The 26,240-nt window shown below is 36.9% G+C and overlaps 1 protein-coding gene across 2 annotated transcripts in view; it reads right to left on the bottom strand.

Moving 5' to 3' along the window:
* Window positions 1–26,240, bottom strand: part of CRPPA (CDP-L-ribitol pyrophosphorylase A) — a 124,033-nt gene that overhangs the window by 75,305 nt on the left and 22,488 nt on the right. For both annotated transcript variants that reach the window (XM_075746074.1, XM_075746075.1), the window contains exons 3-4: window positions 22,956–23,105; window positions 3,475–3,579 (exon numbers count right to left, since the gene is read on the bottom strand). In XM_075746074.1, the coding sequence (XP_075602189.1) occupies window positions 3,475–3,579; window positions 22,956–23,105 (255 nt within the window). The remainder of the gene's footprint in view (window positions 1–3,474; window positions 3,580–22,955; window positions 23,106–26,240) is intronic.

Raw genomic sequence — 26,240 nt, 5'->3', positions numbered from 1 at the left:
ATGTATAAATATTTATAACACTGAAGTAATTTGAATGTTCCTGCCTGGTTGTTGTCACTACAAAGAATGATTTTAATTTTGTAATTTGTTACCAGAAAGTAAACAAACTATCTCTTTCTTTAGCTCCAATGGTAAGTGACTTTGAAACAGGACTTTTTCGAATGCACTATAAGTAGACAGTGCTCCAGTAGAATAATCCAAGTTAATTCAAGAAGACAATACATATGCACACATCAGTAACTTTTTCCCACAGCTTTCAGTCATTTAATGTTATGTCGGTTGTGCACCTGAACCAAATTCTTACAAATATCAGATCTTCTCTTTAAAGAGTAAAGGTTCATATAGGATGAAACTGGTTTGTAACACACTTTAGAAACTGTTCTCCACCTGTTGAAATCTCAACTGAAAAATGATTATTTATTTCAGTTCTCATTTATCTGGATGGAATACCTTTTTGCCTCTTGTTGAAAAAATAAGACTGGAGCCATTGGGAGTACATCAGTACATACAAAATATAATTTATGTCAGCACTGAAAAGCCTTACAGAAAAAAGCAACAATATATTACAGATTACATTATTATGACAGCTAAGGAAAGACAATTCTGCTTCTGAAAGGTGATTAGTAACAAACAGCAATACATCACTTGACAAAATTGCCAGTCTTCTGCACTTCATCAAACTGCACAGTCTGAGCACAACTGTTCTTTAACGGTACTGTCGCAAGTCACCTGCCAAACACCCTGGGACGGGGTGACCAACACAAGGGTGCTATTCAAGCAGGAAAGAGCTATCTTCCTCCGTAGCCTCTAAGCTGATATGATTATTTGCTGCAGAAACAATTTACTATTTTACAGACCTCATCATTTTTATGCCTTTGACTTTGAATGTCTTCACAAGTCACAGAAGACACCAATGACTTCGCTACAAAATAAGACAGGGAATAGGATGTGAGAAGGTATTAAGTACTTTAATGACACAGCACTAGCATCTCTGGGTATACTATATATAGCATATCTGCTGCTCTGCACCGCCTGCAGCAGCGTATCTGCACATAAATGGGTGCTGTTACTACTGTCACACACTGCACAATACTGTCAACACTGAGACTCTTTTACCTGGTCCACAGTATTTTCAGCTTTTCTACCTGAATCTCCTTCTCCATGATATTCTCTAGTATGCCACCAGCCTTGAGGAACTGACTCTTCACATGTTACCATTTTCCATGTGTTTACAGGCCTCTGAAGTCCAGTGCTACTGCAATGGGTCCCACATGCTAGAAAGTTAGCAGCATCAGGATTTTGTTTCACCAGGAATGTTGGAGAGGCACTAACACTTCAACAAAACCCTTAAAACAGAGTTGTGCACAAGCTCAAGTCTGAAGTGTAACTGGGGGCTAGTTACTAGCGCTGTTCCTTAGAGGCTGATACTGGGGACAATACTGTCTAACATTTTTATTAATAACCTGGGAAAGAGGAAATGCTCTCAGAAAACTAGTAGATGACAACAAATGGGGAAGTCTTCAATATGCTCAAGGGTACAACACTCATTTAGTGGGATCCTGAAAGGCTGGAGAAAGGGGCTGACAGAAACCTTGTGAAATAAAACAAACAAATACAGCATCCTGCATCTGGGACAGAATAATCCTGTGCAGCAGTCCATACTGACGCCAAAAGATGGAACACAGATTTTCTGCAGAGGACCTTCTGGACAAGCTGAATATAACTCAGCAGTGTGTAGCAGTGCAGAAAAGGAGTGCAACTGACCGGACTATATTAGTAAGGAAGAAAACTTCATTACAGTGACTACAGGGATTATTCCCCTATATTTGGCATTTTTGAGAACACGCTGGAGTAGTTTCTAGTTTTGGGCTCCCCAGTATAATGCAATGAGGAACAGGAGGAAGACCAGCAGAAGGGATGCTAAGATAGTGTGAGAAAACTTGGCTTGTTCAGCCCAAACAGATGAAGGGTGGGAAGAGTCATAACTAAGGGCCATAGGGAAGAGTAAACTAGACTTTTCTTGCAGATCTTCTTTCTGTTGGCCTTTCACCCTTTCTCAGTGCAAGAGGCAGCAAGGGAAATGCTGACAAAATATTATGAAAAAAGTCTCCTCCCTACATGGGGATGTGCACTGGAATTGTTTTCCCCAGAGAGTCTGTAAAATCTCCATTCTTGGAGATATGCAAAACACAACTGGACAAGGCCCTGCACAGCCTAACCTAACTAACCTGGCCCCGCTTTCGGCAGGGTGTTGGACCAGATGACATCTAAATATTTCCTTCAGTCTTAATTATTCTGTTATTTTAGGTCAAAAGACTGCATTTCATCTGCTGGGCATCAGTAGTATCTACAGATAGTAAAGAACTAAATAAATATTTTAAAAGAACTAAACAAACATTATGGGTGTATTTTCTTACCCTTCATGTAACTACCATGCTTTGCAATGAGAACAATGAAACCATCCAAAAAGTGATGGAATGCAAATACGCCTGACATTCTGTCCTTTAGAAGACTGAATAGGAAAACAGACAATATACTGTTTCAGAAAGACTATGTTCCCAGAAAGATATTGAAAGAAGTTGCTGTATGCAACCAACGCCTAAGTAAATTTTATTGCTAAATTGCGCAGGAAATTTGCACTGCAGATTCAGGAAATTACCTTTCTGTGTAAGATTTACTGTCATATTATTAGAAATCATGTCCCATTGGAAGAAATTTACTGTCAAAGACAGATGGAGTGATTTGAGCTGCTTCCAGATTCTTCAATGTGGTAATGAATAAAATAAATAAAAAAGGAAACACACTTAAAAATTGCATGACACGACAGCTACTGAGGAAGAATAATGTCCCACCATCCAAAACAATGAAATGGGATACTTTTGAGCAGCAGGGACATAATCCTTTGGCACCTGTATACACACCTGCTTTGTCAGTCATCAGGAACCTACAGATTATCAGACAATGTGAATGATGTTTAAAAAAACTTAACAGATTGTTTGAAAAGGTCTTAAATGTTACAGTATTACTGTATGTAATGAACTCCTCTAAAAAAAATCAAACTGTTGTTAGCCAGGTATTTGGCATCAGAGAAAAAGTGGTATCATAGGAAAAGTGGAGGAAAATAGACAAAAGATATAGAAATAGCAGGAGAAAACTCATCTCATAAAATAATGTTCTTAGTTGTAGAGATTATGGATTTATAGTTTCACAGATTCTCAGGTTATTTGAGTACGTAGTTGGTTTTCCTACTTGCAGATAAATACTGTCTTCATTGATTATCTCATGTAACATCTGCCCAAGTCTGTCTATAACAATAACCTCTAAAAAAACCTCATGATAATCCAAAAACAATTCTGAAACTTGGAAGAGAAAAGCCTATGACAACTGAAAACACATCTGAAATTTTTCTGGTAATATGTGAATTTTAATAATTTTAAAAGATATGTAAAAAAAAGAGAGTATTATTGCCTTTACCTTCCAGAGATCAGCTGTTCCTTCAACAAGTTTGGCATTTGTTTTACAGTATTTCAGAGCCAGATGCAAACATTCAGTTCCATAATCCAGGTCATAGTCTGTACACTGTAGTAATTAAAAAAGAATAAATATTCTTAATAAGTCTTAAAGAAATCATACTTTAAGCAATAACAGATTTTCTTTCATTAATTAAATCCTACATCTCGACAGTCCTGTCCAGAATAATACACGCTGTATTAGATAAGTAAGTTCAGGATGGGTCAGAAATAAAACTCTTCTAAGAAGCTTACGCCAAATTCTAGCTATCCAGCAAAGTATTACAGAAGTAAATAAACACTTTATAACCACAAATGAATTCAGTTAGGTGCTGCAAGTATCTTGCTACACCTTTATGTTGTTAACTAAATGTGTTGGGTTTGCGTGGCAAGGTTTTGGTAGCGGGGGGGGCTACAGGGGTGGCTTCTGTGAGAAGCTGCTAGAAGCTTCCCCTGTGTCTGATAGAGCCAATGCCAGCCGGCTCCAAGACAGACCCGCCGCTGGCCAAGGCCAAGCCAAGCAGCGCCTCTGTTATAACACATCTAAGAAGGAAAAAAAAAACAGTTAGAGCTTTTGCAGCCAGAGAGAGGGGTGAGAAGATGTAAGAAACTCTGCAGACACCAAGGTCAGTGAAGAAGGAGAGGGAGGAGGTGCTCCAGGCACCGGAGCAGAGATCCCCCTACAGCCTGTGGTGAAGACCATGGTGAAGCAGGCTGTCCCCCTGCAGCCCATGGAGGGAGGATGAGGGGGTGTAGCAATTCCACCTGCAGCCCGTGGAGGACCCCATGCTGGAGCAGGTGGAGGCACCCGAAGGAGGCTGTGACCCCGTGGGAAGCCCACGCTGGAGCAAGCTCCTGGCAGGACCTGTGGACCCGTGGAGAGAGGAGCCCACGCCAGAGCAGGTTTGCTGGCAGGACTTTGTGACCCCGTGGGGGACCCACGCTGGAGCCGTCTGCTCCTGAAGGTCTGCACCCCATGGAGGAGACCCATGCTGGAGCAGTTCGCGAAGGACTGTAGCCCATGGGAGAGACTCACATCGGAGAAGGTCGTGAAGGACTGTCTCCTGTGAGAGGGACTCCATGTTGGAGCAGGGGAATGATGTGAGGAGTCCTCCCCCGAGGATGAAGAAGTGGCAGAAACAACGTGTCATCAACTGACCGTAACCTCCATTCCCTGTCCCCCTGTGCCGCTGAGGGGGGCGGAGGTTGAAGCCGCGAGTGAAGTTGAGCCCGGGAAGATGGGAGGGGTGGGGGGAGGTGTTTTAAGATTTTATTTCTCATTCCTCTACTCTGTTTTGCTTAGTAATAAATTAGATGAATTCCCTCTCTAAGTTCAGTCTGTTTTGCTTGTGACAATAATTAGTGAGTGATCTCTCCCTGTCCTTATCTTGACCCATAAGCTTTTCGTTATACCTTTTCTCCCCTGCCTAGAGAAGGAGGGGAGTGATAGAGCGGCTCTGGTGGGCACCTGGCCCCCAGCCAGGGTCAACCCACCACACTAAATCAATGAGAAGTTACATGTATAAAAAATTTTTGATGGAGATGAGGCCTCACCAAAAGACATCACCAACCGTCTACTAACAAAATTTTAGAGTATGGGAACATAAATTGTAGAAGCATGACTCTTCAAATGCCTTGTCTGTTTTGGTTTTTGCAGCATCAAAAAAGAATGGTAGTAACTAAGAACCTCTATATTCCTTAATTGTTTCCCTCTATTTTTCTCCAGTTATCTGCACACAAAATAGCAAAGTTTCATGCTGCTGCATGAGCCTTCCAGATTAAAAATAAAAAAAAACAAACCAACAAAAAACAAAAAAGGTTTGTTCACTTCTTAGTGATGTAGAAGAGGCATTCCCTCAACACATCCTTCCCAAGCACTTTGGCTTCCTATAGTTAGTGATTTTAAGAATCCTATTAATGGAAAACTGAGTAGGGGGCAGAATCTCTCAAGCCAAAACATAGGTAGGTACAAAAGCAGAAACTGGGAACTTATCAGACAGGTATACCTCAAGATGAATTGGCCTGATTAAGGTAAGAAAGTTCTAGTCTATTTTCAATATTGCTAAATTACCAGATCATCCAGAAACACGAATTATACGTAACAAAAAGGATAATTTAAGACGGGTTTTTGCATTAAAAATGATGTATTTTATAAGACCACAGGCTGGTTAGCCCAGTATCCAGTCTCTAATAGAGGTAGACAGTGGATAGCCAAGGATAAATAAATAAGAACAAGGCAATTATATCTTCTTACTTCCCCAGAATACTCCCTTGGCCTCATATAAAGCTATTGCCCTGGCTTAGGAAATCCCTAAATTAAAAAGTCCCTGAAGGACACATTAAGCCAGAAGTGATTGCTTTAAGTTCTCAGTGAATTACAGCAATCCTGTATTCAACCCAATTACATTTTGAATATCAGTATTTTTTAGCACCTGAATCAGGAAGCATCTGATTCATCACTTTTCATCACATGCTCTGCTGTTCTGACAGAAAAGGGAGGGCAAAACCACCTTCTCAGCCCTTCAAAATGTTCCACCACATCTCTTCTCACATCTTTCCACAAGCAGAGAGATCAACATCTCATCAGTCATTCCATGTGAAGAGTCTAGAGCACAAGTCTTATGAGGAGCAGCTGAAGGAACTGGGGTTCTTTAGTCTGGAGAGGAAGAGGCTGAGGGAAGACCTTATCGCTCTCTACAACTACCTGAAAGGAGGTTGTAGCCAGGTGGGTGTTGGTCTCTTCCCCAAGTCACAAGTGATAGGACAAGAGGAAATGGCCTCATGTTGCATCAGGGGAGGTTTAGATTGGATATTAGGAAAAATTTCTTCTTCTAGGTTAACGGTTGGACTTGATGATCTTAAAGGCCTTTTCCAACCAAAACAATTCAGTGATTCTATGTTTGGAAGTTACTTCAAAACTTTGATCAACCCTTTTGCCCTCCTTTACATTTATCTACACTTATCAATTTTATCATAACATTCTTCTACAAACCTTCTTAGTTAGCCCTCATTTCTACTACCACGAAAAGATGAGTAGCTCCACATCCTGTTCCAAATTATTTATGAACAAAATGAACTGCACAGGTCCCAGCACAGATCTTCACAAAACTCCACTGGTGATTTACTGCTATGAAAAATAGTCACGCACTTTACCTTGTTTCTTATCTTCTAACAAATAATCTACTCTGGTAAGTCTTTGCTGTTATCCCAAATCTGTTCAGTTTCCTTAAAGAACTTTTACTAAAAGCTTCGGTGAAACATCTTATTATGCAACTAGGCTGTTATCAGCTTCAGCAACCTCAAACAAAATGAGAGTTAACTCCTTAAAGAATGACAATTAGCTCTGCAATGCATAAGCTTTCCTTTACAAAAGTTGAAATAACCTTTCCACTGTGTCAAATTTAACCATGTCTACAAATTTGTGTTTCGAATAAAATGTGACAGTCTAGATACTGTGCTCATTAATTCACAGTCTCCTCCAGGATTCAAGAATTTCAAGTTGTCAAGAATGCAAAAGGCTAAGTGGGTTAAGGAAGATCCAAATGAGAGTGCTGCAATACAACTTGCCTTTTTTTTTATAATTTCCTCAAGAAGTTTAATTAAAAAAGATGAAGAAGATTTTAGTTTCTATTCTTGTTTTATAATGCATCAATGAAATTCAAGGAATTCATCAGCATTATACATCTGAATTGTATTACTAACATACACAAAAAAATCACAGTTATCACTTTTATATTGTTTAAATTAGTAATTTTTGTCATTATAGTTTGTCATGACTACAATCAAAAAGATCCTTTTACACAGCTCACTTTGAAAGAAAATCAATTAAAGTCTTATACTTCTCTACAGAATTTTTTAAGCACTTTGAGTAAAAAACCAAAAGAGACACAAGAAGACAGAGCAATTTAAAAAGCAAGACTTCTCTCAGAATACTAAAGAAAATAGGGATTTCAAAAAGACATTTTGGAATATTTTTAAATTAAGCAGAAATTATTTATATTCTTTAAATAACCAAGAAACAAAAAAGGTGAACAGAAATTATAAAGGAATAGGGAACTCTAGCTCCAAAATATGTAAAAATGGAGTGATCTCTCGAGTAAAGAAGTCCAAAGAGAAATTGCTAATGAAACCAGAAACGGCCTAGTAACTTTTAATTCCAAATATTTATTACCAAAGTGCTTCATTTTTTTTGTTTTGCTTTTACAGAAAATTTCCTGGTAGAATTCAAACTATTTTCTACTAATGTCCATAACACACAGATTTTAAAAAAACATATTTTCGTTCTGCCTCAGAATGGAAAAGAAAATTTCAGAAAAATGTCTCTGTGAAAGAATTTACTTTGAATTAAAAATAAGTTACATTTTTAAATATATGGGTAACAAATGATACTAGGACAAGACTAAGCAATTCCAACTTTTTAGCAAGGTATTAATTACAGATAATTAGTAGGGAGTGGAGAAGTTCCATAAATGGGCTAAAGCATCTTGAAGGTATTGCTGGCTTCAAGGGATGAAATATGACACAAAGCAAAGTAATAATTAAAAACATATTTCACTAACACTTGTACATCATGACATTTACCACTCTAATTATCTGTAATTGTTTAAACCTAAACATATTGTCACAGTATACTGTTCTGAAGTCTGATATACTGATGTCAGAGGAGAACAATGAAATGGAAGTATCAACTCAAGACCAGCTTAGTTTATTATTATCCATACGCTAAACAGCTCCACAAATGAAGTTTTAAATCCATATTTAAGGTGCAGAATTTGAAAGCTTCTATATTGCTCTAAGAAATTCAGTTAATAAATTAAGCATTATCAGGGAGCAGCTATAATAAAAAGTTGTAGAATATCTATGAGGAAAATTCTTACTGACCCAGGCATGCAAACGTTCTCCTCCTAAGTCTTCTGTATGTATTTCATTGTACATCTAGAGCCAATTTACACTACAACAATCTGTTTAAAACTCTTACTATTTCTAAAGTCTCTTTTTGACTGAAAGGCTTTTTAACATAAAGTTTGACAGAGTACAGCTAACTGAACTCGACATGCACACATAGCTTTGTGAAACAATAGACATAGTTTAAGTTTCAGACCACAGATTTGAAATGGTGGAAACAGCTGGAAATATTGGCACAAAACATTTCCACAAAAGAAAGAAAACAGATTAGTTTAGCTGTTTAAATGACACACAAGGAAATATGTTATTTTAAAATGCTTTTGAACTGTTGAATATTCAAAGGCATTCTAATAGGTAGTTTTGGGGACTGACTCTTTTGTGGGTGGTTTTTTGTTTGTTTGTTTTCCAAGAGTGGATATTTGAATAAAGTGCTATGGGTGGAGTGAGATCCAGATTTTAGCACTACACCAATTCTTCTTCCCCTGCCCCCTAGATTAGTTTGAAAATATTTTGATAAATAATATTACTTCCTAAAATGCAAGCCATACTGTTGTTATTTAGCCATAAACATGGAACAAGGGGTTAGATAAAAGAGCAGCTACACAGCCTGTATCTCCCTGGTACTTACTAATAGTCCATAAGCTAACTTTTTCCAGTATAAACCTTTGAACAAGTGAAATCATAATGAAGTAGTATTTAACATTAACAATTGCTTTTACTGTTAACATGCACTATTTTACTGTACTTTTATACTGATAAAAGATTTTGAATGGATATATAGGAACTAGTAACCGTATAGCAGAACAAACACAGATGCAAGAAAAAAATTCATTACAGCATTCTCATTTCCTTATGTTTTCATCCTTCCTTAGTTCTACAGTAAGGAAACAAAATCAATATTCTTTATGTATTAACTGAAAGAAAATCTTCAGATTTGCTCCTTTACACAGGTACCTTTAAAGCCTGTATAAAGCCAGTCTTTTACATTTCAGTAACCATCAGCTGTGTCATCTTTAGTAGTTTTTCCACTGTCAGCAGCACCTCCATTTTACTCTCCCATGTAAATCCATTCTATAACAATATCAGAACACTTGCAAGTAAAATGCATAAGTAATTAACAATAGCAGAGCTTTATAATTTTTCCAGATCCTTGCAAATCAAGTTTCAAATGCTGAAGTGCCAGAGTACATCATGAACATTCATCATCAGGAACATTTTACCAAGTTAAAAAAGAAGCAGACACAAGGTCTTGCTGAACTTGAATTGTCCTATTTTTATCATATTTTATAAAGAAATTTTTTTTTTGCCGTGTTCATTACCATGGAAAACAAAAATGCTGAATCCAACAGTGGATTTGCAGCAAGCACTCAGCCTACAGCAATACAGCACGGCTAAATGAGAAATAACAGAAGCAGCAAACGGAAGGAAACACGAGAACGAGGAAACAGCGAGATAAATGTGAGATCACATAAGCTCATCACTGAAAATTTCTACTGTAGTTAATTATTAAAACTGCTGTGACATACATCCAGATGCAGTAGTGCTTCACAGCAAAGAGAATAAAGATACAGCAATTTATTCTGTAACAGAATTAAGCAAGTCTGTTTTTCTACAGATCCGTAACTATATCCCAATGGCTTTCACTGCAGTAACTGCAAGTGCCCTCTCTGTACATGCCATGATTTCCCTGCACTCTACCATCAGGTCCCCTGAATACTTCCTGACTGCCCATTGAAATATTTTGGTACTTAAGTTGCTTCTGACTCCACTAAATACCTGTTAAAGAATTTATACATTGGTTGGTTCCAAGATCCCATGCACTAAAAGGTGTATGACCAAGAAAAACAGAAGATGACAGCTGAATTCACATTTCAGCCACAGAGTTGAAGGCCTAAGAGCCTGAAGACTCTGAGGCTCCAGCCTCCTCTCAGTGAAGGCATTCATTTGAGTTTCCCTCCTCCTCCTCACACTCATTGATTTTTCAAAAACTACATAGGGATTTAATGTCGCTGAAGTTGCCTCCATCAATTTGGATTGAAATCATGATCTTAAAGGTCTTTTCCAACCTAAATTATGTATGAAATTGAACAAAATGTGCCATTAAAGGTTTAAAATATTATTGAGACAAGGGTTAAAAACAAGTAATGCTTTCATGTATTCTTTTAATAGTAGAAGTTACAAATGAAAGAGTAATTTTGCTTCTTCCCTTTCTGGAACAAGTGTCCTGGGTTAATGAATGCAGTCCACACTGCCATCACCAGCAATCACATTCTATACTCCTACTGTAGGCATATGAGCTCCCAAGTCAAGTCAACTATGCATTTTCTTCCTATTAGTTGTCTTCAAAAGCAGTTTATAATCTCTCCTTACGCTGAGGCTGACAATTACAGCTTGCTGCTGGCAGCAGGAATCCCATAGGCAAGACTGAGAAGCACGAACACACAGTGTGGGCAACATGAAATTTGCTTTCCCTATCACTGTTTAACGTTTCAGCTACTAGCTGAGGTTAGGGATAATTCTACTCTTTTTTTTTTTTCTTTAAACACAAATTTGTTTGAAAAACTCACTGTCACAATATGTAAAAGCAGAAACTCAGTGGGATTCAGAAATGCACATGGATGCAGAGAACAAATACTTATATCAAAGTTTGCATTTCTGAGCATCAATGAAACAAAATCATTGTGTAAGATCTAGGAACAAAATTTTTATGTGGCTATTTCTTTCCATTGTGGACAGATTCCTTCAACTTTCTTCTAAGCAATAAATCACACATGATTCTGTGACCAAAAGATAGGATCTAGGACTAATGAGCTAGATTGAAAAACCCTCATTTTCAGTGTCCCATTCTATCAAAACCACTTAGAAAAAAAAGTCATTGATTTAGATTCAGGGAATCACTACAAAAGGTAACTAGACAATTAGAAAATATATCCATTTTATTGAGTGTCATTTTCTAGCTCTGAGCTCAGAATTAAACAGAAGCTGAAGTATAATTACAAGATTAGGTCCTAGCCCCAGCATCCTGAAGTGTGACTCTGGATAAAAGAAACAGAAAGATCAAGTTTTAAAATTCTTTTGAGAAAGTGTTAAAAGCTATCTTTTCTATTCTTAAATCCAAGATACTTGCAGATACCCTACAGGATTATTATTACAGCATTTATCTCATTGCCTCAAGTTGCTCCAGGGGAGGTTTAGATTACATATTAGGAAAAATATTTTCACCAAAAAGGTTGTCAAGCATTGGAACAGGCTGCCCATGGAAGTGGTTGAGTCACCATCCCTGGAGGTATTTAAAAGATGTGTAGATGTGGTGCTTAGGGACATGGTTTAGTGGTGGACTTGGCAGTGTTAGGTTAATGGTTGGACTTGATGATCTTAAAGGTCTTTCCCAACCTAAATGATACTATGATTCTACAATTAAAGCCTACTCTTTAAGTCTTAATCTTATTCTGGCTACTACTGCTTCTGTCTCTGCAAAAGGAGAGGTCCAAACAAACCAATCATCCTGTAAAAGAAGTACATGTGCTCAACTTTACACCGAAATCATAAAAACACTAATACTATCATTTTGAAAATCCCTAGCTCTGTCTGAACATTAGATGGAGAGTCCTAAGCCATATGTACCTGGAGTAATCCATAATTCAGTCCTTCAGAGAATGAGGTCTGCTATGTTCCCCTAGACAAATCATGATCAACCTGTAGACAGAGGGGAAAGAGTGCAGCTTTGCTATTAAGGAATAAAAACTTAATCAAGAATAACTAGAGGTGCTTTGCTGAGGAAAGATGGGTACCAGTAGGCACAAACAAGAAATGTCAAGGGTTGTGTCTATGTTACCCATTTAGTATGCAGGAGAGGTTCTTTTTGGTGCAAGTCTTTCCTGCATCCCTACTCAGAATCGTACAAAAGGCACTTGACTGTGCTGCTGGAGAGCTCAAAGTCATCTCCCTTTTGGTGGAATCAAGGTGAAAGTCATATACAAGGGCACCTGCTAAAGCACATCATTTGCAGCGTGGACACTAGATGCCCTAGCAACCAGGACTCAGCATGCATTGTGTCCATGTGACTTGCAAGTCGGATGAATATCACTGCTGGTAAAGTCCCGGTTTATACATACAATCCTGAAACAGTAACAGATCACCAAAAAAATCAAACCTCAGTCTTACCCTGTCTTTCTCTCTTTGTGCCGCACCAGCAGATACATTCCTAATGTTATTCCAAAGTGCAGACAAACTAGCAAAATGAAAATGAGAATACAAACTAGGTGAGAATAAACAACGCTACTGGTATGAAGATGAAATACCTGATGCAACTAAGAGCTAGTTATTAATCAGACTGACTTCATAAAACAGATCCTGAGTAACCATGAGACAGTATTGATTTTCCTGATATCAGAAAAGGACACCGGAGTCATTTTGAGCATGCAGCTGAATATGGAATTTCAGACCTCTTATACAATTTCAGCTTTTTAAAAAGTCATATTTTAGTTACAACATCAAAAAGAAAGAAAATGTTAATATTCTATGTGACAACAATAGCAGTCAAAATAATGTGTTAGGACTCATTGCTGACACTTTAAAAAATTATCTTGTAAATTGGAAAAATACTTTGAAAAGAGTTATATGGACAAGACAGAAAAATCTTGTCCCAATGTAGAAAAACTACAGATTTAGGTTATTCTAAGAAAATGTAAAGAAGTGATTGTTAACATTCTCCCAGTAAAGAGATTTCTAAATATATTAAATTCTAAAATTAAGTAACCAATAGAAAATTTAATCAGGCTTAGAAGCAGAGGTGAAACAAATTCAGGCCAAGTTACAATGCATATTTTTAAATTTTTTGAACAGATAAAATTATTCACTCTTGAAACAATTTACTTAAGAGAATCACCTCTTGAAATTATGCAAGATCGTAAATGGTCTTTTTCCTTGCCTTTTGATACACTAAACTGTCAGTAGCTAGGAGATCAAAAGCTCTAGCATCACTACCTTGTTTTCTTCTTTGCTCTCTCAAAGCAAGCCATAGTTGACAATTTAGATGGGTGGTCTCCCATATGCTGGATACAGTGATTCTTGCTCAGTATTCAGCATTTTTTGAGCCTGTGCCAAAGGGGTGATTCTTGCGGATACAGTACACTTATCAGGGTAAATCCAGCAACACTTACAACAATACTCTCATAATCTAGCCAAATTTCCAACTTAAATAATTGCAGTGTATGTCTCTAACATAGATTATATCTGAAGACAAAATGCCTTTTCACTGCTACAGAGATGCCAGATTTCACCCAGGGTGTGGCAGCTTTGCACCACTCCACCAGACAGTTCCAAGAGCTCATATGTGAATTTGCAAAGTGCTTTGAGATCCTACAGGATGAGGAGTGCCATAAAATGGAAGTCATTATCCCTTTAGCAAAATAACTTTTTATTTTTTTCTTATGCAAGGCATTAGAATTTCTCCAAACATTCTTGTGGCAGAAATTAATTAGGGCAAGGTGGGGATTCATACAATATCCTGGCTCTGCCATTGCGCCAAAGAACTAATCAAGTACAGAGCTATCTAAACTAGCACAGTTTTCTCAATAGACCACCAATCTAGTTTCAGGTTTTGAATAAATGAAAGCATTACTGACAAAATTCATTTAGTATATATATATATCCTGAAAAAAAATCTGTAGAATTGGGTAGGTTTTAAGGATAGGGAGAGGGAAAAAAATACTTATTCCTCTAAATCTCAGGACAAAGCTGCCAGAGTAAAAGACACCAGATGAAATAACTGTAAAATCTCTTTGGAAAACATCTCAGAACTACAACCTGAAGACTTACAAATTAGGATATTCATTTAAGTGAGGTTGACAACCCTGTGTTTAAGAAACAGTCTGTGTGCAGCAGCCTGAAGATAAATGGAGAAATGCAGATCAAAATCCTCTGCAAAAACTGCATTATTAAAAAGTTAGCTGCATTGAAATTTTGCATCAAAACCAAAAAATTACCAGGAATAAAACAGAACAGAAGTCAAGTTCTACTGAAGTTCCAAAGAAACAATTTTTAAATGGGACTAAATTCAGAAGTAAAATCCAAGCCAAAATGGACCAGAACAATGCAAGGGTGCTGTTAACAAAGTAAAAACTTCTCATGTAAGGAGAAATGATATACTAGGTTTTCTTTCAATGTTAGCAGCTACACAGATTTCCTTGTCAAACAATCAGATCTAAAATCCTAATGACCCATGGACAAATCAGCAGAAAGACCTCCTTAGTTAGGTTATTTCATATGCTTAGACCCCACATTGCAATTGCAAAACTCACAGATAGTCCCCATCTTGATACTACTATACAGCTAAATAAAATCTATATAATTATACCATCAAAGGAACTGGAGTAGGAATTTCAACAAACTGAAATAATCCATGCTACTTTCCTATTTAGCCAAGTAGGTTGATGTGGACTAACCAAGTAGGTAGCTACACTAAAACTGTAATTGCCTATTACATTTCACAGGCAGATGGAAGTATGCTGCCTTTAGGACTCCATACAAAGACAAGCATTGGCTTGTAGTACTATTCTCATACAAATCATACAAGTAGTAGATTACTATTATTTTTAGCTAGCTCTTGTCTAATTCATGAATCACTTCTTGATTCAGTATTTTAGAATAAAGTTGATGAGAAGGAAGAAAAGCTATAGATACAAACTGGAATACAGAATTAGGAAAAATGATTTTACATGATATATATTTAGAAGACCTGAATGTATAACTACAAAATACAAAAGCAAAGTGGGTGACCAAAGCTGAGGACAGTGGAAAAGGAAGTGGATCTCCATACACACACAAACAGAGAGCATATAGAAACCATAAAATACTTTTGAAGAAGAATGAGGTAAACTGATCATCCTTACAACATAATACACTTAACAAAACATGTCTGACACTTTTTTAAAAAGATGACGGCCAAGAGACAACCCATTACAGCTTATGATAAGATCTATATATCTTACCTACTTTTTGTCATATGTTAAAAACAATGGTGATCTCTTTTTCAGTGTTTTTACACTACAAAAACGTATCACCAACTCATGATTTAATAGCACCAGGCAAAATAATGGTTTCTCCAAGCAAATGTAAATATTGAGCCATTCAGCCTTGCCACAGCTTAGATGCCTTGGCATACTCAAAGTTTCATATTTGGTGAATGTTAAAAACAAAAGTTGAGATTCCTTGAAGATTCAGCTATCTTTAGTTCTAGGAGGGAGGTGAGCATTGGGGTTTTTTTCAGGACTCCAGCATTAGACTTAAATGCCCAAACTCTGCCTCACTTACATTTTGAGCCTCCAGTCCTTCTTCTGAATCTGACCCTTGCTCCCAAAGTTGCCAAGGTTTTAGTCAACAATTTGTCCGCTACTGTTCATTTAATCGCCTGTTGCTCCTGGCAATGTTAATTTGACAGACATTGATTTCTTTGACAAAGAATAAACCCACAGGAAAATCCCCAAATCAGTCTAGACATTTTGCCTCGAAGGACTTGCCTGACCTATGCCAAAATATTACTAAACTGCTACAGCTGACTCCACTTCCCCGCTACAGAGGATACTAAAATGCTTCACACATGTTTGAAGAAGAATCCCAGTAATGCTGTGCCCTTTCAAAAAGCACTTTAGAAGTTTACAAAATCCACATGGAATACACTCCCTATTATTTACATACAGAAAAGACAATACGTTGAGCAAATACTTCTACAATGGGCCTAACAATAGCCAACTTCCTTTCTTACTCTAGCAAAATCTTCCCTGAAGATTCTCAGGGGTTTGTTAGATAAGAACAATTTTGGGATTTCCTTTTCTTCCACTGAGAATCAGGTTGGACAGTTTGCAGAATATCTCTTCTCCCCATCTCAACCCCATCTGGGGACATCTTGTAATGATTTTTTGGGGGGAATGGAAGAACATCTGCCTCCCAGAATTTAGCATCAAAGTATTTGCATGATTCTCCCTGACACACTATTACTTTGTATCTTGTCATTACTATGCTTATATATAGCAGCTCTCTCCTATGCAGGCAGATGTTGTAATGTCCCATAAGTAAATGTTATTGCTTATTATCCAAAAAGTGGGTCATGTTGGCTATGAACAGATGTATTAGTTCAGTGAGGCCCCAAAAAGTACTAATCTCTACATAGTTTCTACACAGATTAGATAGAAGCCCTAAAGTCAGTCTGTTCCGTGTGGATATCTGTAAGGAGGTTATAGACAAACATCAGAGAAACATCTCTAAACATGTTGAAGCTCATTCATTCTTTCAATGAATAATCCTACTTCCTGTTCCTATTTTTTTTTAATCTTTTTATTTCAGCTTCATTGTTCTGATTAGCTAAATATAAACTTCCATAATCTACAAAAGGTCCACTACTAACAGATGATTAAACTACATATGCAATACAAACACCTCCAAAAAATGGCATAGCATTTGTGGTAAATTTTCCTACATACAGAAGATCTTAAGCCTAAGTCTAAAATAATGTATAAAAGATTAACAGAAAAAAATTGTGTATCAAAATTATTTTTAAAAATTAAGATTGTTATCAGCCTATCACTCTAACTTTACATAGTGATCAGACTTTGCCATGCAATCCACATATGAAGGATTCCTGCAGAATAACCTTCTAACATGTCCCACCCTTCCTCCAGCAGCGTGTAGCTCTTCCGTCTTACAAGGTCCTCAGCTCCACCAGGCTGGTCACATTGGTGAGCAATTCTATCGCATCCCCAGCATTCATGCTGGCAACCCTCTAACCATCATATCATCTTCCCTAGGCTTTTTGTTTACATCTCTGACACAGAAACTAGCCGGGATCTTCCACGTATCGCTCCTCATACATTTTCAGTTGTTTCTCTGCCAGATCAGGACAGACAAAGCTTTTTAATTGTTCCTGCTACCTTCCTTACTTTGGCAGATACATTTCAAATACACAATGCTTTGTTAAGTTTGGGTATTTCAGCCTTTGCATATTGTGGTTGTGTTACTTTGTACACATGTAACATGACACAACAAGATGCTTTGTGTTAAAAGACAAAAGATCTCTGAGGTCTCTGTGCATTTCACAATATGTCAGACACAGGTATTAGAGAAATCAGTCTCAGCCTACTGTCATTAAAGGAAAAAGGTAGTCTACCTGACTTCCTGATACTCTAATTCCTTAAAAGATACTGCTCCAGGGGAACACTTGACTTCTAGTAAGTGAAGTCTTCCCCTGCTACCGCCTCCTCCTCCTCCCAGGCTTACAGGATCATACTTCGCATTTGTTCCTATTTAATTTAAAAAGCTGAACAGAAACATGAAACTACCTTAAGCAAAAATGAACAAGTCTGGTCTGAGGAATTTATCCTTTATTTGCTATCTTTGGAAAGGGTGGATTTTCAATTAACACTTAAACTTTTCTGATTTCCCTTAGGGCTGATAAGAATAGAAAAGAAACATGCATTTCCAAATATCAGGAATTTAATTCTGATATTAACCTAAAAAAGAAAAATCCAACTGGCTGTTTTTGTTGAAGGTAGGTTAGAACTGAAGTAAATCATGGGTTCTGCAATTCTACAACTTTTCCACAGGTTTTACTACTTATTAGAGATTTGTATTTTTTATTTTAAAAAGTTTAACTTCTCCACTACTAATATTTACTGAAGGTTAGTGCTATGGTTCATTACACTGTGCAGGAAACAAGAACTCACAACTTAGGACATATCAGAACTAAGAGCACTGATGCAACATTACGTTTATCCCCTTAACACATTTATATGGCCTCTTACCCAACATCCCAAGGAAAACCCCTGGCTAAGGTAAAGCCTCCTGCCTGTGAGATACCACACACATTATAAATACGGTTCTTTCTCCTCATGCAGTTGTTTGCATCTGTCACTTGTCCACCTTGTGTCAAGCATGCATCATACAAATAAAAGTTTTAACTTTTGTAAGTTTTATAAATTGTAACTTTTATAAATTTAACAAATTGAAGGGCATGAAAGCAGTGCTGTACTTCATAAGAATATGAGATGAGGAGGCATATATATGAGTGACACAGTAACACTTAGGCATATATGTAAGGAGGCCTGTATAATTCATCCTTTTCACCTCAGGACCTTCCCAATGCCAAATTCCAAAGTCCTACTACAAAGTGGAGGCATCAGAATACTTCACTGAAATAGAAAAAAACAGCTGTTTTCCCATGTTTCATATAACCAACTGAACACAGAGACTTGCAACAAAAAGTGTCAAGCAGCATTAAGTACAGGCGCAAGTGCCTGTATCTGCCAAAATCCCATTATGCCTATTGATTTATTATAGCTAAGTGCTCTATCTAATCACACATAAGTCAGAGTACTGAGGCCTTATAAGATCAAGACATCATTTTAGCTTCACTGGCTGTTGTGGGCTCTGAACAGCTGCTTAATTTCAATATTGACTTCAAATGGTTTTAGTCTGGTTTATGTGATGTCCAATTCAGGGGCCAAGAAGTATCCTGAGTTAAAGTAAAACGTATAACAACGTAACAGAAACTTTATTAAAATGTTAAAATCAGTAGCACTATGCTGGGGTGGACAGAGTAGCTATTTCCTGAGCAGTGGTCTTTTGATCCTGCTACACTGGAGCAATTATCATTTCAGGTAGAAGAATACTGAAGAATTTTCCCTTCTCTGTTGCACCTCCACTTATTTGCTGCATCACAAGAAGGCAGACACAAAGTACTCCCAAATTCATCTTTTGCCAAGAAACAATGGTTCTCAAACTGCTTGCATTCTCCCAGTAAAAAAGTAAAAAGATGGGACATCTGAACATCTTTTTTTTTCCTCTGAAGCATATACACAGCCATATCAAAAAAAGCTGCTTCCACCACTAACTGATGTTAAAATTGATGCTAACTGAAAGAGTCTGAGATTATTTTTAAGGAAGAATTTTCATAAATCTATACTATTGTTTCAGTAGGGTTAAAAAAAAAATTATTCAAAATTAACCATTAGAAGACCTAGAAGTATCTAGTAGCTCACCAACATTTTTTTTATTGCTCTTCCAATTTCAGATTTATTTACTTCTCTGGGGATTAAAAACAAATCACCCAACCCCACTTTGCCAGCAGAAGTCCTTGGCTACCTTATAATAGCAGAGTAGAAAGATGAAATAATTTCCACATCAGGATCTAGAAATATTATGTAATTGTGAGAGGAGGACCATCCCAAAGAACAGAAGATTTCAAGGTAATACACCTAGTAAAAGGAGATGTGACTAGTGGAAAAAGAAATCCTTTTGAAAACCATAAAATGCATACATTCTTGCAGAACCTAATTCTCTCACACAACACAAGCAAAAATTAGAAACATAATGGAAATTATTTCATAGCATACTTCAGAGGTAATGGCTGGAATACTTAAGCCTGGTTCTGGGTAATGGACCAAACAGACTCTAATTTGATGTCACTTCCCATCCAACATTTTTTCTTTTTTTTTTTTTTTTTTTCCACAAAGTGGTTGAATAAGGAAAACCCAAAGTCAGAAAAATCACATTAAAAAACAAAAATTCTGGGTTTAACCTTTGAAAATCCCTGTTAAAGTGGGCTTAAATAGCAGATATGCAGTCAATGAAGAATGTTTGTTTTAATGAGCTCTCAAAGTCATTACAAAGACAACGAAGGGCATGCAATTTTTGAGCAACAAAATTTAAAAGGTTTCATGGCACAACTATAAAGCTGAGAAGTTAATAGTTATAATGTCAGAAATCTTGACATTGTCACAGTTAAATCAGAAAGTAACATACATCTGAACAAAGCAGATCCATTTGGAATATGTATCTCTGTTCTAGGCAACAGTAAGAATGAAAACTAAATTGAGATCCAGCACACAAAAATGAGATGAATCACAATGAAATACATGCAAACAACCTAGCTGAATGTCCTCAAAATCTGTGCTGGATTTTTGGCACCAAATGTAAAGGGAATTGACTGTAGTATACATATATTTTAAGATAATATTGTAAACCAATCCTTGGCATTTGTTATACCTACTTCAATTAGTTTTATATACAAGGCACATATTTTTCCCCAAATCATTCCTATCATTTTTAATCAAGCAAGAAATGGAAAAAAGTTTTCAAAGGAAATTACTTTTAATTTGATACAGATCACAGCAAAGTATTTTTACATATTTTAATTGTGTTAATAAGCTTCTTCCTTTCTAGTTCTAAATACATTCAAAACAGTAATAAAAGGAGAAGGAGTCTGCTCTGCCCAGATTGGTACCAGACAAGAAGAGCAAAAAAAAGACTACAGATGGCAAACCTGTAAGGATCAGAGAAGTGAGCTTGAATTGAATGTTGCAACTTAGTGGTCAAGATACTCAGAGATCTTACATTCATGAAAAAGAACATATTTGGAAGTAAACTCTCTACCTACTCACATCAGATAATGCATTTAAATAGAGACAGAGTTTAAAAGCAGTATTCCACATTACCCACAATGTAACTGAAAAGCCTATGTTACTTGAAGCAATAATTCAAATGGACAGTTTCCTTCTAAGGAATGCATGTTTGACTGTTGTTTTTCCCCACACTGTTGTTGCATAAAGGTCACAACTGTATAAAATAGACAGGAGTGGGAAAATGATCCCATGCCGAGTCAGCCAAAATGAATTCCATTCCATTCCCAGCTTTGTGAACAACTTGCAACATGAGTAACAAAATTATTTTATCTTTTTTTTTTTTCCCCAACTGTACCATGATACTTACCTACTTTACCAGGTTGTTGTGGAAACTAATGACAGGTATGTTAATATTTAGGAAGCATCATAACCTGCATCCATTCCTACAAAAATCTGTCCTACAGTAGCTTGACTAAGTTTTTCAGGACGATTATCTTTTTTTATTTGTTTGTACAGTTCCCAGAACAATAGGGTCTTAATCCTTGACTTGGACAGCTAGGCACCATTGAAACATAAATAATTAGCAAACAATATGAGTTGAGAGATTCAGCAAAGTGTTATCCTTCCCAGAGCTCCAAGGCACAGAGCATTTAAATGACCAGAATTTAGCCAATGCAAAGGGAACTGGGGACAAGGAAGCATAGCCTTGGTTGCTTGCTAACAACTTTGGTGGCTTGTTCTTGAAAGAGCAGGGATACAAAAAAGACGACTGATGGAATGCATATGTGAGAAGAGAACACTATTCAGAGGAGCATAGGGACTGCAAGTTGCTATTTGAGCAAGGCATTTAGGGCAAAAGCTTTTTATTTGTCAGCTCTCCTGTATCTGCAAACTAAGAGCAAACACAGTAGGAAAAAAATAGGGCGTTGTTTTGGGGTGGGTTTTTTGGAGAAACAACGCATAAACGTGCAATTTGCCAAAAGAAATACGCATCAACAAGAAAGAAACAGTTGTACAACCAACAGTAGCTGTTGTCTCTTGAGAGGTGTCCTATGCACACATATGCTGCCTTTATCATGAGTATGTCCTCTACATTCAAGCTACAGCCTCACTTAGAAGTTTCAGCTGTGTGTTTTCACATACACAAAGAACATCACCCTGCTTCCCATCAGAAGTAAACAGGTTAGAGCTAGTCCAATCACTTGAGTAGCCCTTCATCTTGGACAGCCCTTCATCTTCAGCATCTAAGAATATCTTCAAGTATCAAGCATAAAGGGTATGATGTGGAATTTATGCCAGCGTTTCTAAAAGTAAAACAATTACTTAACAATTAAGCGACTGTTTCATCTTCATTGCCTCTCCACGCATTTGTTCTGTCGTTGGTGACTTCTAAGCTATGTGCTCTCTGAAGGTGGTATCAGTAATTTGGGCTTGTTTACTCTAGAAATGAAAGACTGATGGGAAGCATGACTGTCAGCATTACTGGAGTGAAAAATAATTCCTTCCATGTGACAAATGACGAAATACTCTGCTTCCAGTCAGTCTGAAAGATACCTGGAGGACAGGCAATTTCCACAAGGTGATGAATGAAAAGGAAGTAGAATGCTGAGACGAAAGCCTGGAGTATTTCCAGTAAACTGTGAATGCAGGGTGGGGCAAATGAAAGCAGTCTTCAAGAAGGATAAAGGCAGAAGAGTCAGGGTTTAATACAGTACCCACAATTTTTATTTTCTTAAATAAAGATGATGTTAAAGCAATATATTAGGAAAAAAATGAAGAGAAAATTACAACAGAGACTAAGTAAATATTATTTTCAGCCACTAATCAAAGTATGTACAACACATTAACCCACCCATTTAAGTAATCTATTTAATGCGCAATAAAAGCTAAAGCAAATGTCTCTTTCCAATAGTTTAGACCCTTCACCCCTTCTTGTATTTGGCAGTTTGATAATTCAAAAACTCGAATACATTAGAATGATAAAGCATTTTCATCAAAAGACTACAGAGAAGTAACATGCATGCAGTTTGATGTGCTTTGAAATAAGTGCTGAATCTTTGTATTTGAAAGAAGAGAAATAAAGTTATCTTTTTTTTGTAACTAAAGTAAATGATAAAAAAAGTCTTCGAAAGTCTCAAAGCCTTACCTGTTGGTATGCTTCATAGATTATATCAAACAAGAAAGCCTGAGGCATTTCACTCGCTCTGTACCTGGCACGTTCCAATGAGTGGTCTAAACAGCCATTTGCAGCAGAGGCAATAACGGTAGAAACTAGAGGGCGAATTGCTCCTGCTGCCTGTGGAACAAAACACAGAGAGAGGCCTAAATGTTATTAATACATATCAGCTGCAGTCAAAAAAAAAGAGCTTTAAAATATATTTTCTATTTATCTTTTATATATCTCATAATGGGTAAGTCATGCTACTTAGTCTGTATGAGACTTAATATTAATATAGCAATGGAAGACTGTATAAGTACACACTAAGGGCTAATTTACAAAAAAAAAAAAAAAAATCTGAAGTCCTTCATAAGCATCTACTGCAAATAGATGTATAGATCTGAGATGTTTGTTTTTCAGACTTTCTCTTACATACATATTAGGTGGTTTCTGAGGACAGTTCTAGGCCTATTCAGATATCAACCAGCAGGAGACACACCTGAGAGATCTTGGCAATCCACAATATCTATTGCTTTCACAGATTTCAATTTGGCTAAACTGCTCAGAAATAAGCAGCAGAAAAAAGTTTCAGAAAATGGAGCTTGTTCCTCTGTGTTGAATTCACCCTGTGAAATGCTGAGCAATCACACTTACCAGTAATTCAATATCCAGCAGCTCTATGTCCCAGAACAGATATTTAAATGCTTATATTTCAGTTTTGGTTTTGCTTAGATTTGAAACCATATATCTTTGATCTTTTCATCAATATAAAGTATTAAAGATCTATGGCATCTCCGAAACAGAATGCTCCTAGCTGGTTTTAGTCATTTTGATACCAGAAAGTTATCCACAGCTCATCAGTCACTTACCAAATGCTCACATGAACTTCATACGACACTAAAGGCAATTGGGACAAGAGATGATCATACAATAATGAAGAAAAGGATGCAAAGATAGAACATTGCTTATCAAGTTACAGCCCAAAAAAGCACGCTCCCTAACAATGCTAACCACTGAGAACAGTGTCCTTACACTATACTGTTTATTATCTATTTTTAAGAATAACAAAAAAGAATAATTTATGCTGTTCCAAAACATTTGGAATTATCCAACATCTTAAATCAGTATACCTAGAAAACCCCTCCCAATGGTGAATTCCAACAGTCTTCACTGAAGCCACAGAAGATCTTCTGAGGTCTACTGAGCTTTGACACAGAAAAAAAAATAGGTCTCATCACATAAAATAAGAGCACTGTTATTGTTGATTTCATTTATCTTCCGTTGGCAAATCATGCCCTCATACATATGAGTCCTCCCCCTTCTTACAAGACTTCTGACCTCAGATAAGCACAGACTGGCAGAATGAGACACCAACAGTGAGCCTAAAGTTTTTTTCCTCTCAGAAGAGAAAGAATTAGCTGTCCTCCCTCTCTCTTTCACACTACTGAACAATAAACCAAAGAGGAATGCAGTCAGCATGTTGAGTACTTTATGAGCTCTAAAATACAGCTTGTTAGTTCATTCTTTTACAGAATGAGAACAGAGATGTGAACCAATTCTTCATGCCTGAAGAGTTCTGATATGCATAAGCTTCCTGGGTAGGGAGAAAGGAAAGAAAAGAACCAAAGATATTCATATGACAAGAGAAACTTCCAAATCACTTTCTCAAAATCTGAAAAGTACTTTTTCTTTCTAATACATGGGAAGAGATATCTATATAAAACACTACATGGAGCAAAACACTATCATCCAAAGGCAAAACATTGTACAGGAAGATCAGCAAGACCTATGAAATCACAAAACTGTCTGTAAAGGATCTCAAGAGCTCATCTAGTCCATCTTTCTGTCCTAGGAAGGATCAATTTCACTCCTGTAATAGAAAAGACAAACTGACAAAACTAAATGCCACTATAATTTTAGTAATACGTCAATGTATTAAATGAGGAGTAAATTTAACAGATGTACTTTGAGGAAAAGCTGTGCATAAGCAGAAGTAGAGACTAAATTATCTGCAACTTGTCCCCTCTCTATTTCCTATGATTCCAGGACATGGATTATTACCTCTATATTCCAGCTGCTGGGCATTTGGACTATGTTATTTTGCTCTGCCGTCATATTTTAATTGGTCACACACACAAAATTATAAAATTAGAAGGTCATGGGAAAAGAGAGAGCAGCATGTTAGCCACAGCTTTTCTGTAATTAGTTAAGTCTATTTGATTTTTTTTTTCCTGAAACAGTTACCATTCCAGAAAACCAGTTAGCAAAAGAGGATTTCTTAGGCCGATCCAATATTTTATTAAAGTTTTTAACAATCATGTCATGTTACATTTTAAGCATAAAACAGGCCAAGAGAATACAATGTGACTTGCGTAACCAAATCTCATAAGTGAAACATGCACTCTGAGGAACAAAAAAACAAACTGCAATACTAAATAAAATTGAAATACTCAAAATTATATTCTTAAAAGAGCTCTGAAACACATTGTTTTCTTGACATCTGGTTTATTGCACAATAAAAATTCATGAATGTCTGTATCTGTATTTTTGTGACAATACTGAACCACATCTCCTGCTCTGAGACCTAGCTCTTCCAGAAGATTCAGGAAGATCTAATTTCTAATAAATCCAAACACATTATGTTTTAAAAACCCCAATTAACATCTCCAGTAACTGAAAGCTTCGTGGCACCTAAAATTTAACAAACGTTATTTTTCAAACAATCACAGTTTTGCTTTACATCACCCCAGAACTAAGTCCAGTGTGGCAGGCTGAGTTTTTCACCTGTCATCCCTCCATTTCAATGAGAAATCACAAATTGAGTGCAGAAAGATGTCTCCTGCAGCAAGTCCACTCCAACTATACCTAACACTGACTGAAAATGTGAAATTTACTTCAAAGAATAAGATTTATGGCTGACTTCTGATAATGCGAGGGAGAGAAATTCTAACTGTGTGTGCAGTAACAGGAAAACTAACATTCATTTGATTAAAAATAATCAGCTTTTATTCCAAAAAAGGAAAACTCAGTCCGTAGCTGCTCTGTGCTCTAAGAGCAGAATGCAGAGCTCTAGTACTTACTAAAGCCCGAAGTTTCTCCTGCACAGAAAACCTTCCTACGAGGAGCAGCTGAGTTCCAAAAGCCATGAACTAGAGCATATTTGCTAAGGTGTAGCACTGAGTTGAAACATTAAAATCCTAAGCTACAGAAACTGGTGGTTTGTTTCGCTCAGTACTGGCTCACCTTTCTGCAGGACCTTTCTCTGTCTTAGCA

This window comes from Balearica regulorum, chromosome 2 (assembly GCF_011004875.1).
Source record: "Balearica regulorum gibbericeps isolate bBalReg1 chromosome 2, bBalReg1.pri, whole genome shotgun sequence".
NCBI classification, from domain to species: Eukaryota; Metazoa; Chordata; class Aves; order Gruiformes; family Gruidae; genus Balearica; species Balearica regulorum.
The sequence above is the reverse complement of the archived record's forward strand: the minus strand, read 5'-3'. Positions and strand labels throughout refer to the sequence as shown.